Source organism: Pempheris klunzingeri, chromosome 8 (genome assembly GCF_042242105.1).
Source record: "Pempheris klunzingeri isolate RE-2024b chromosome 8, fPemKlu1.hap1, whole genome shotgun sequence".
Taxonomy (NCBI): Eukaryota; Metazoa; Chordata; class Actinopteri; order Acropomatiformes; family Pempheridae; genus Pempheris; species Pempheris klunzingeri.
The window spans coordinates 25,978,343-25,990,402 of NC_092019.1; the positions used below are offsets into that span (position 1 = coordinate 25,978,343).

Below are 12,060 nucleotides of genomic sequence, written 5' to 3' on the forward strand. Positions count from 1 at the left end.
CTTGCCAAGTCACTTCTTCTTCTTTTAACTTGCTCTTTGTGGCACTTTATGACAATGTATTAATGAAAGTCATTTACATACCTATCAAGGTATTTAGCCTGGTTATTAAATGCAATATCAAATGTAACCTCCATGTGACTCCATGTGGGATGATGTAGACTCCACAATATAATATCTGAAGTCTTTTAGCTGGTAACAAAACTGAAATCTTGCTAATCTTTTAGTCACACTCCTGTCGCTAGTGCTATAGTCACTGCTAGTATGTTGGCTGCTTGTTTTGTCTCTCTCTCTCTCTCTCTCTCTCTCTCTCTCTCTCTCTCTGTCCATCCTCCACCCAACGCGGACCCCTACAGAAGCCACCCACATTGAGCCTGGGTTTCTTCCCGTTAAAGGGGAGTTTTTCCTGCCACTGTTGCTCAATATAATCTAATATCTGATGCTGCTCATGTGGGGATTCTTGAATCCTTAATGTTGAATTCCTGAATCGTTGGGTCTCTCTCTAATTAAAGAGTTTGGTCTAGACCTGCTCTTTATGGGAAGAGTCTTGAGATAACGCTGTTGTGAATTGGCGCTATATAAGTAAAGATTGATTGATTGATTGATTGAAAGACTCCATTTACAGTAAGACACCATTACTGTAAATGCAGCAGCGCAACAGGCATATCACCTGTTGCCTTTGGCATGAACTGTTTTGTAATTGTCTGTGTAGTCACCACCACCCCCTCATCACAGTCAGCCATTACAAGTTATCTGGAAGGCAATAAACAAGCATTCTTCGAGGCAGGCAGCCTCCACAGCACCACAACACAGAGGCGGCTGGAGGTGGTATGCCTGCTCTTCCATCGGGGGGTTTGTGAGTATGCACTGAGTCAAGGAGCGGGAACAGAGTGGTGTACCTGTACAGCAACAATGTAAGCGGTCTTTAAAAGAAGTATAGTAATTTTCACTTTCCGACCAGCGAGACAGCCGGCCCCCTCTGGCTCTTTGAATCACACAGTGGCGTCACTGCTGCAGCAGGAACTTGTACTGGCAGCCAAACAAGTCCTGTTGCCAGCCGGAGCAAAGGGAGCGGTGGGCCAGTGTGCACAAACATAAAATAGTACACAAGAAAGGGGCTCAAGTGGAAGCAACTGAAGTGACAAAGACAAATATATGAAATAGGCAACAAACAAAACCACGCAAAGACAGGTGAACGTGCACACGCAAACACAGAAACATGTACAGCAACAGAAAGTAATGTCGATGGAGAGGAGAAATGTCAAGAAAACACAAAGAAAAACTTTAGCAATTTGAGTTTACTGACAGTGATAAGGATTAAGGATATAAACTACAGATTGATATCGAAGATTTCTGTCAGCCAAAAAAGGTGGTTAATTTATTTTTAACCTTCAGGACATAAGGCAGACACACATACACGCACAAAAATGTGTCGTCCATGCCCATGAGGTGTCTTCGTTTCCATGAGGACTGCAGGCCAGACGGAAATGAGCCCTCTGTTATTTGGACTGAGTGTTGTCATTAATTCTGTCTGCATCAAACACAGCACATGTTATTTACACTAAAGACCACAATCTGGCTTTGATGGACTCTGAGCATATGTGTGTGTGTTTGTGTGGGAGGGGGGATCTTTCCTCTGTGAGAGGCAGTCTCCTGTTAAGTCACCACAGTGACTTTGGATTGCCAAACAGCTTTGTTCTTCTCGGCATTTCTGCACCTTTTTTATCTCTTCAAACTATTTCCCTTTTCTCCAAGCCGTGTCTTTGCTGGGCTTTGCCATATCGTGTTTGGTCTTGTCAACAACTCTAGCCAACAAAAAACTGGATTTTCTCCTCAGCAACAACACATACTCCTTCGCAATTTGAAAATGTTCACAGAACTCAAGTTATTAGCTTGATTTTAGGCCTAGTCCACTTTATTACAACCTGGGTCCTTACTGCCTTGGTTGTGGACATCATTGCTAGCAGCAATATTAAGATTCACAGTGATGTCTCAAAAAAGAAACGCAAGTAGTCAGAATATCAGACAGGTTGTACACAAACAACCAGGTTAGCCCAATTTATTTGGAGAAAAAAACAAAGGTGAACAGTAAACTTATTATCCAGACTGTCCACATTTCATAGCTGGACATCCTGGTTTAACACTGAGAACCTCGCTGAACCTTGCCTTGTAAACTTTCAGTTTACTTGCAAATAAAGTGTTTTAGTCTGACCTAAAATAAACTGTATCAACTAGTCCAAAATGTTGAGTCATACAAACTTACATTATATTATATTATATACATTTTTACCAAACACTATGCTAATTCCTAACTTCTTTTGGACAGTGAAAGTAGCTGCAAAGTGTGACTATTTTCAAGATCATAATGAACAGATTTACTTTCCAGTCTTTTTCTTTCCAGGCCATCTTTGGTTGTAAATATTTAGCAGTTTGTAAGATGAAAACCACAGCCTCTCCAAAACAATCCAGACTGTTCAGGAATGATGCTTATTTTCTACAGTATATTTGGAAATCACACAGTGAGGTTGTAACACGCTTTGATGCACTAATTGCCATGAAAGAAACTCAGCACATAAATGTCCATGGAAACATTCAATTCAGCCATGAAAAATGTGTCCAAAACTGGAACGGTCTGGGTTTCTCCTACCCACCAGCAGTTACATGGTTTTATGGCTGAAACAAGTGCATGTCTGAGAGGGCGGGTCGTGTTGGTGAGACTGCATGTTTCAGTCTGCCGCTTTAAAGTGTTGTGTTTTATTACAAAATACAAGAATGTGTTTGTCAAAGTGTTAATTTGTTTACTGACACGCTGGAAATGTGAAAGTAAAAACAAAAGCATTTACAAGCCTTTTGAATGTCATGCAAAGCAGTCAGCATTGAGTGATTGACAGCTGTACCGGGGAACTTGTTGTTGCACAAAACGTAAATACAGCCATATGTGGAGCCCAGCAGGTCTCATTAAAAACTAGACAAGCTCAATAACAAATCATCACAGTGGGAAATTACCAGCAGTCACAGCAGATATCATCACGGAAAAATATACTAGTTCATGCTTGCAACTAACCATTACACTGCAGTCCTTGGTTTGTTTTAGCATCTACAAATCTCTTTCTGCGTCATAATTTCATGTCACTCTCTCCCTCCTATCAGTCATTTGAAGCCAGATCTATTTTCTGCTCTGCTTCACTACTTTTTCACACCTTATTTCCAAACTTGTCTTGACAAGCGTAAATGTTTTAATTCCCTCACAGGACTCGGTGACAGTCGCAGCGCCTTTTTTGTTAGCAGTGATTTGAGATCAAGGCTAAATGTGTGCACATTCAGCCACCAGACTCCAGACAGACTGTCACCATATTTTTGTTGCAAAGATCCACATGATCCACATCTAATCTTTATTTCCTTGACTGGATTGGACAAAAGTCCTCAGTGTCCAGTAAGATTAAAAGGACTTTAACTTACGTTTCAGTTTAGTTACTGTTACTAAAGATTACTCCTTCACTACACATGCGTTAATGAAAAAAAGATCTTTTTCAGTCATTCTAGGCAATCATTCAAAACCCCATTAGTCGTCAACGCACTTCTCGACACTTTTCCAGCCTTTCCTGGTCTGCATGGTAAGCCCCAACACTTGACTCAAAGCGTGGCACTTTCCCCCCTCTGTCTGGCTCGCAGTGTACTAATGTTTTCCAGGCGAGAATCAGCCGCTTATTCATCTCATCTTCATTTTTTGGTCCTCTAAAGGGAATTTTCACTTGAGTCAGGATAAAGCTGTTGAGGCTTGGCACAAACACTCAACCTGAGGCTGCTTGACTGCTTACACTTCCAGATCCCGGACTGAACCCTGAGGCTCACCTACCGGCTTATGACGATTCCATGGAATTACACACAGACTGAGGAGAGTCACTTGTATCACGTACAGAAATGGGTCATATTCATGAGCCTCATATACTGGCATTGTTTTGTTTCTTGGTCTTTTACAGACTGATTAAATCACAAGAACAGCAAACAGTGAACAGTGAACTGTGAGCAACGTTCATAAGAAGACATTTTCATTAATGTTTTTCTCAATGTTTCACTGTGAATATTGAAGGTTATAGCCAACCACAGAAAACCTGGTGAACTACAGTATCACTGCATAATAAATCCACAAAAAACAAGTGACTAAGAAGGTTTTTCGTCTCACTAAAGTAACATCAGCAAATATCTGTCCAGTGAAAATTTGGTTGGACACGAGCATACCAATTGGCTAACCGACCAGAAGATGTCAGCCCTAGAAAACTGAAAGAATGGCTCAGAGAAAAGTATTTATTAATAAATGATCAAGCTACGTTAACCTATGGCTTTCATTATTTGTAAAGAACTTAGAAGAACTAACTTTCTTAGCCACTTGCTCATGTTGTTTTGAGGCGGGTATTATGGCAGGCCCAAACACACTGTTGATTCATAAACTCAGACACAACAATAGACAATTAGACTATTGTTTAATAGAGTGATGAATATGCTGAGAGATGTAAAGACTCCACAGTTGCACAATGAGGAAGATGTTTTTCTTTTTTCTATCTGCAGAGGAGTGTGGGTGTAGAATTTACCCACTGGTGTTCATAAGCTGAGCAAGAGTAATAACCTAATAACCTTCCAGCTGCATATCTTGAATAGAGCCCGAGTGTTGTCTGTAGAGAGTAATTTCCCTGCTAAGGCAGCGTCACACAACGCAGAGGGATTGTCACACAGCCTTCTGGCTACATCTACTGGGCTTACTGGCAAACTTCAGCTCCAGACTCAAGATGTACTGCCCCAACTAATAACAGGGGTCATTGTGGAAGGGGGGAAAGTGTGTTGTTTTAAAGTTTTGTTGGTGTATGTGTGTATGTTACCTGGTATATCCTGAAAGGAATGTATCTGAAGCCTCCCTCCTCGGTGGGATATTCCATCAGCTTCCTGTTCATGGCCCAGAACTGGTCAAATTTATCTGTGACAACACAAACACAAAATAGAAGACCAGTGAGACAAGTGATATTCCAATTATCTTACACATAATAAAAAGGCCAATATGCATTCAATTCAATGTGATGATCTTTATAATATAGTTTATTGTATGATTTTTGTTTTTCTGACTACGTACTTTTCATTGTCAAATGTGACCTAATCTGAAGGTGCACTTGTGCAGACAACAGTAAGCAGAAAACCTAGATTAAGTTCATTAGGGCTGAGTAGCTGTTCTTTGATTAGATATTTCATGATTTAAATACAAATTATAGACCATTTTATTTAGGTAGACTTGCAAGGCTGCTTGTGATTTGAAAACATTTAACATTAGCAAATTTCATCTTCTTCTGAAAAAAGGGTGAAATGGGCTAAAGTAATTAAAAATCATTTTAGTATTGTACAAAATCTCAGACATTGTAATGGAAACAGGATCAAATATTTCCATTAGATACCCAGCACTAGTTCACCCCAGTGTGAATAATCAAGCTACAGAAGCATCTTCAGATTTCTTAAAGTAGGAAAAGGGACAAAGGGACATTTCTTGGCATGACACCAGGGCAAATAGTGCAAACACACAAATGAGCTTTCCCAAAAACCAATAATCAGAATATGAGTGTACATGTACACATATTCATTCCTGACACATCCTCAAAAGGAGACACAGATGAAGTACAAATATGTGAGGAACATAGTTTAAAGGAAAAGTCCTTAAAGGGAATTTCCACTTTTTTTCATCTTTGTGACAATTCACTACACTGTAAACATACTTCATAGTACCGCCGACCATTTTACAGCACTTATTTAGATTCGTACCCTTTCAGGCAGCCACGCTTCCATAAGTTAATAGCTGTAGTTTATTGCAGGACTGACAGTGATGCCATTAAAAAACTCTGATGTGTGTGATGTTTGGGGCGGCTGTGACTCAGCAGTGGATCGTCCATCTATCGGAAGGTCGCTAGTTCCATTCCCACCTCCTCTAAGTCAGCATGTTGAAGTGTCCTTGAGCAAGACACTGAACCCAAACTTGCTCCTGAAGCAGCTTCAGTGTGTGGATGTGTGTGAGAGAATAGTCCCCTCCAACTACGATTCCTCCTGTATGTGTGAATGAGGGTGTAATGTAAAAGTGCTTTGAGTAGTCGAAATGACTAGAAAGGTGCTAAACGGACCATTTTTACAGAGAATGTTGGCAGCATGAATTATGTTTAGAGAGGAGAACACGGGCACGAGGACAGAGTTGTCCTTTGAACATCAGAGGTCAGGGGCAGTGATGGAGAAGCACCTCTGAAATGGTGAAGGAAACAGAGTCTTTCATCAGGACCACTCGGCAGGCCTGGTGCTTACTAACACAGGAGCTTGAACCTCGGTCAACTGGTTTAAGAACAGGCTTTCATCATCAAAAAATGTTTCCACCAAGCATGTGCTGGTTTCAAACGCTCCACCCCCCCCTCGCTTCTCGCTTTCACGTGAACCTTTTGAAAACTTATGCTTTCTCTCTCCTGGATGAAAGTATAAGCCATCCCTGTTTCTCTCCCTCTCTCTCTCTGTTTCTGGTCTCTTTTGGATGTGAAAGTTTTTGTTTAAAAAAGGTTTCATCTCTCACTTTCATGTGCTAGAGGTAAGGCCAACACCGTCTTTTTGGAGTAGCTTGTAAGGATTGTCTGTTTCTGTGTTTGATGTAGTTACAAACAGGTTCAGGGGGAAAAGGAACGAACCACAGCCTGAATTTTTCATAGCCTTATCTCTGTCTCCTTAAGGAGCATTTTTTCAATATTCCATTCTTGTATTAAGTTGTGATATTTGCTCTCCATTAGTTTCAAGGGAAGGTGGAAGAGAGTCGAGCACCTGATGTTTAGTGCATTTGTATGCAAACCTGTTCAAAACATTCTCAGTGCCACATGCACAGTTTTATGGTAATTATGTTCTGCACACATGTATATCAAATTATCTCCATTATCACCATCAGTCGCATTTCATTTTGTTATTACAATATCAATATGCATAATGTGCTGTTGTTATTGCCGTTAAAGGCAGAGTCTGCAGCGATGGAGAAACTAGAAAGAGTAACTAGATTTTGAGAGTACCTCACTGAAGATATTCCACCCCCCTACCTGTAGGCTTTCCACCAAAGACACACCCCCACAACCCATGAATGCATGCTGCTGGAGTTTATTGTTACAGTCCTGGGACTGGAAACCAGTAACTGTTTCATTAAGGAATTGCTGTTCGGGCTGTTATGAGAATTTCAACTATTACAAAAAAAGCCTTCTAAAAGAAGTTGCTGGATTAATGCTTGAAAAGATCTCCAGTGGTCTATAGAGTACATCCACATTGCTTTCCTGACATGCACCATTTTACAGCAAACCTGAGGCATTCAGGCATGTAGTAGTGCTGTTGACATTACAAAACAGCAATATCTGTTACATGGCATGTTCATAATCAATCAATCAATCAATCTTTATTCATAGAGCACCAATTCATAACAGCGTTATCTCAAGACGCTTTCCATAAAGAGCAGGTCTAGAGAGAGACCCAACGATTCAGGAATTCAACATTAAGGATTCAAGAATCATAAGCATTTTAAAACAAGTGGTTCAGACCTTGATGGGACCCAGCTTCAAAACAGCAGTTACTTCAGTTTATCATTTAACATATTGATAACTAGCAAGTTGATTAATTGTTGACTGACAGAAAATAAAAGTGCAACAATTTTGTTTGTTTGTTTATTAGGTGAGCATTTGCTTTTTTCCATATTACATTTTCTTCACTAAATATCTTTGATTTTGCTTTTTGCTTTTGGAGAAAAGAAGCATTCAATGGCACTGAGGATTTTCCAAAATGTTGACATTTCATTGACTTGGTTTCATTGGTTGGAAGTAACTTTTGAATTATCTATGATGAAAACAGTCATTAGTTGCAACACCATTTGCAACATTCTACAAATATGGCATGACAATTATAGATCAAAACAAGGTGCCATGTTCATACACTACTGACTGGCCCAGAGGCCAGCCAGATCACTGGTGGCCACAGTGTTTATTGTTGCCTTCTTGGATCAACTGACCTGCAGAGACTCCAAGAATTTCACTCCACGCCTTGAGTTTTGCTTTTCAGAGACAAGCACCAACCCTAAACTTTGAGATCCAGCCACCCCCCCAGTGCCTACTCACACATCACAGGCTTCCACCAAATCACCTACACAAACCACCACAACCACAAATAACGGAAACCAACCGGTCCGGACAGATGGATGGAAACAGAAAGGGAAGCTGGTGGGTGTTCAGATGGGAGAGGCTTTGGAAGTGGAGGCTTCAAACACTGATAATAGACTAAAGGGAGATTTGAAGGCAGTGTGTGAGCGAGTGTGTATAAAATAACATCTGAGAATCTATTTCAATGCTTTCTTTTTTTTCAGTAAATTGTGTGTGTATGCGTGTGTGTGTGTGTAAGCACGTGTGAACCTGCATGTAGGTGAATGAGCTGCAGGGAGCCAAAATGTGTGTATTAGTGTTAATGAGTAAATATGTGTCACTTCACCAACAGCTGCTTGTGGTCTTTTTTGTGTGTGGACGTCTGTATCTGCCCTCCTCACCTCTAAGCATGCTCATTCAGAGCTGCTTATAGACATGTGTGTGTGTCTCACCATTCTGCAGGCCCATCCACAGCTGTTTGTGGTCTTTCTTTTGCATGTCGTTGACAACTTGACTCTTGTGCTTGAGAGCGTCGGCCTCCTTGATGCAGGACATGAAATGAGCCTCGATCACAGAGTTGGACTGGCAGTGGAGAAGGTCACGATCTGGGAAATTCTGACACACACAAAAAAAAATTATTTTGTCTTTACAGCTGCACTGTTATTATTTTCGGACACTATGGGGACAGAAAAACTCCACAAGAGGCCGTCGGAGCAACTGTCTATTCACACATCTACTATGTTACCACTTTTAGCAATGTTTTGCTCAGCACCTCTTTCTGCCCATGTCACATTTAAACGTGTTATTGTGTTCACTGCTTACATACAATATTCACTAGTGGGGCTTTACAGTATTTATATAAAGTGAGAAAAAAGATTGTGTCTGACTGACTCTTACCTTAAAGTGCACAGTGATGCTCCAGGGTAAGACAGTGCTTGAGGCATGGAGGTCAAACAGAACTCCAATAGGATAGTGCCTGGAAACAGGACAAGCAAACAGGAAACAACTTCCTCAGACTGTTGTCAGCTCAACATCACAAGAGAGGCTGAGTTCATTTTCCAAGGCAGAGAAACTGGAGAATGACTATAGTATATGACCATCAAATTAAAAGTCCCACTCCTAAACACTATTGGCTTTTTTAATTGTACTATAACAAACCTTATGTAGCAAAGGTCTTAAAATCATTGCCAAGTTTATAAAGTCCTTCAAGATGCCAGCAAACTGAAACAGTGTCAGTTTTGTGGCGTCTTCTGAGTTGCTGATGTCATTGAGCCCAGCTCTGGATGCTGTGTGTGAACTTCAGCACACAGTTTACATTTCACTTCAGCATTTCTATTTGTCATTTCCTGTGTTTACAATAGGGTGAATATATTATGTTTCAGTCAATAGGGATTACATGCTTTTCTATGTCACAGCGTCACATCAGATAAGTATTCCTCTTTAGGCATTTTAATGGTCAGTCTCGATGTTAGTCATTTAGTACTAGTTCTCCTGAAGCCAAAAAGCCAATTTGTACCTAATCTGTTGTTTATAAAATGTTGAAGCCCCAAAGTATAACCATTACAATAAATTTGGAATTTACAACGTAAAAAAGAAAAGCAGCAGAATCTCATATTTCAGAGGCTGTCACCAGTAAACATTGTGATAGTTCTACAAGATAACAAATGATTCAGTTGCTATCAACACTATCTGTTGTTTTTTACTCAAATTATTGGGACTTTGATCCTACTTTGAACCAGCCTCTGAATCGCCTGTGTTGCAATACTGCCACCATGTGGCTGAGCTTTGTGCTTCTGAGAACACATCAGAGTTAACATCAGAGTCTCTCAGTCTGTGAATGAATGGACAAACAGGGATGTTTTTCCTGGAGTTGCACGTGGTGTGACTACACTGCCATGGTTCTGGCTGTGTGTGGTATTTGTAGAAGTGTGTGGATGTTTACTTGAGGCAGGACAACAGGGAGGTGAGTATTTAGAATCCCATGAGGCAGAATGTAAGAGCTTGAGGAAATGGAAGCCACATTTATTTACAAGTTTCCTTCTGGTAGTGGGAGTTGGGAGGGGTTGGCCATGAGATCCCTGAATGTACGTTATTAAAGGAGATTCCCTCTGGAGCAAAAGTCATATTCTTGACAAAAAAGAGAATGGTATAATATATTAACAAAGAAATAAATTGCCCCTCTAATAAATGTTTGGCATACAGACCACAAAACAGTAACTTCGGAACACAAGGTAACTATCAATGCACTCACATACCCAACCTTGTTTCCTCTGTTAGAACTAGTAAAATCAGTCCATCTAACAATCACTCTCACCATTTCAGTGACGTCCCTTCATATTCAAACCACATCTCCTCCACATCCTCAGCCTTCATCACTTTGAGGAAGTGTTTCTTCACCTTGTCTGTAACCAGAGTCAAGTAGCTCACCCTGGGTAACAGCAGCTGGCAGAAAGAACAGTAGAGCAGAAGAGCCGCATTATTAATTAGGACATAAAAACAGAATATTGCCTCACGATAATTCATAGGAGATGTGGGAGATGATGAGACTTTCTTCAACTCTGGATTGTCTTCACTACCAACAATCTCTAGCACAGTGAGAAAAAGACACAAGCCAAGTAATCAATGTTTTGCCAGCCTCCTCATGGGATTCATACAGCCCAGGCTCCTGGCTGCATTTTACATTTTGTAGGTGCATACAAAGGGGTAAGTCCTAATCTTCTATCATGGTATATGTAATTATATATCACGGTTGCTACTGTTCTGTAAATTCAACTATAGTGTACTTCATCACATTTGAATATTTTATTATTTTATTTGGAACTTCCATACAATGAAAGCCCCTTTCTCCTCTGGTCACTAATCATTATGATCAGCAGCCAGACTGAAGTGTACATTGAAAGCAATAATGTAATGTAATGGGATGGGATGGGATGGGATGGGTGGGGCTACGGTGGGGCATATATGTTCTTTGTAGAAGCAACTTTGCAGCTGTTTTCATCTGATATGTCCCTGAGTTCTTAGACAATGATGCCCATTGCAGAGCTGCAGGCTGAGGGGAAGCTTCTATGAGGCATGAAGGAGAGCGTTGTGACCATGCAAAGTCAGGGTGTAATCTAAGTGCACTTACATAGTAGGGCTCGGCCTCCCTCTCAGTAACCTCATCCTGGTTCAGGGTGAAACAGGTGGGGATCCGGCCGAACCAAACGTCTCTCAACACGTCCTTGTCATCTGCCATGCCGCTGCTGCTGCTCCCAATGGCACATAAAGGAAAAATCCCCAAAACACAGACTCCCAATTCCAATGACAGACAGCTCCCTGCTGTCAACAACAGCGCAGAGCAGATAGTCCACCGTTAATAAAACTTTCAGTAACACAAGCCTAAAACCACAATGAAGCAGGTAATGCAACACGAGCTAAAAACACCTCGGCTCAAGCTATTAAGTTTTAGGTGAGTCAGATAAATCTTTATTCAATTGTTGCGGGAGTTATTACTAAGTTATAGTCCTGTAGACGACAGCGGCTCACTTGCTAAATGTTCAAACTACCCCAAAGCCTGTCAAACTACGCAGATGTAATTCAAAAACTGATGTTAGCGTTAGGGCTAGGTTAGCTAGCTTAGCTGGTGGAAACAGACCAAAGAATAAAAAATGAACAAATGTGCAAGGCTCCTGGTTAATATTATTACTGGACACAAACAGCGATTTGCTGTGTGCGCGGAAGAGATAATGGTATGTGGGGAAAACCTTACTTTGGCTCGGTGTTTTGCAGTCGGCTTGAATGGAAGTAGGGCCGTGACTGACGGTGTTGTCATATCCCTGCTGTCACCGGAAAACAGCTGAAAAACCCCATTCACCGCAAAACAGCGACTCCTAGTGACAGACAAAGTCAC

General features: G+C 41.0%; 1 protein-coding gene across 2 annotated transcripts in view; it reads right to left on the minus strand.

Annotated features, from left to right (window-relative positions):
• atg5 (ATG5 autophagy related 5 homolog (S. cerevisiae)) overlaps nucleotides 1–11,967 on the minus strand; it is a 30,818-nt gene extending 18,851 nt beyond the window's left edge. The window contains exons 1-6 of one of the 2 annotated variants that reach the window (XM_070835892.1): nucleotides 11,920–11,967; nucleotides 11,299–11,486; nucleotides 10,486–10,613; nucleotides 9,069–9,147; nucleotides 8,624–8,786; nucleotides 4,872–4,966 (exon numbers count right to left, since the gene is read on the minus strand). In XM_070835892.1, coding sequence (XP_070691993.1) covers nucleotides 4,872–4,966; nucleotides 8,624–8,786; nucleotides 9,069–9,147; nucleotides 10,486–10,613; nucleotides 11,299–11,406 — 573 coding nt within the window. In that variant the 5' untranslated portion in view covers nucleotides 11,407–11,486; nucleotides 11,920–11,967. Of the gene's footprint in view, nucleotides 1–4,871; nucleotides 4,967–8,623; nucleotides 8,787–9,068; nucleotides 9,148–10,485; nucleotides 10,614–11,298; nucleotides 11,490–11,919 lie in introns of both variants that reach the window. The other variant, XM_070835891.1, reaches the window with a different exon arrangement.
• Between the last annotated feature and the right edge of the window lie 93 nt (nucleotides 11,968–12,060).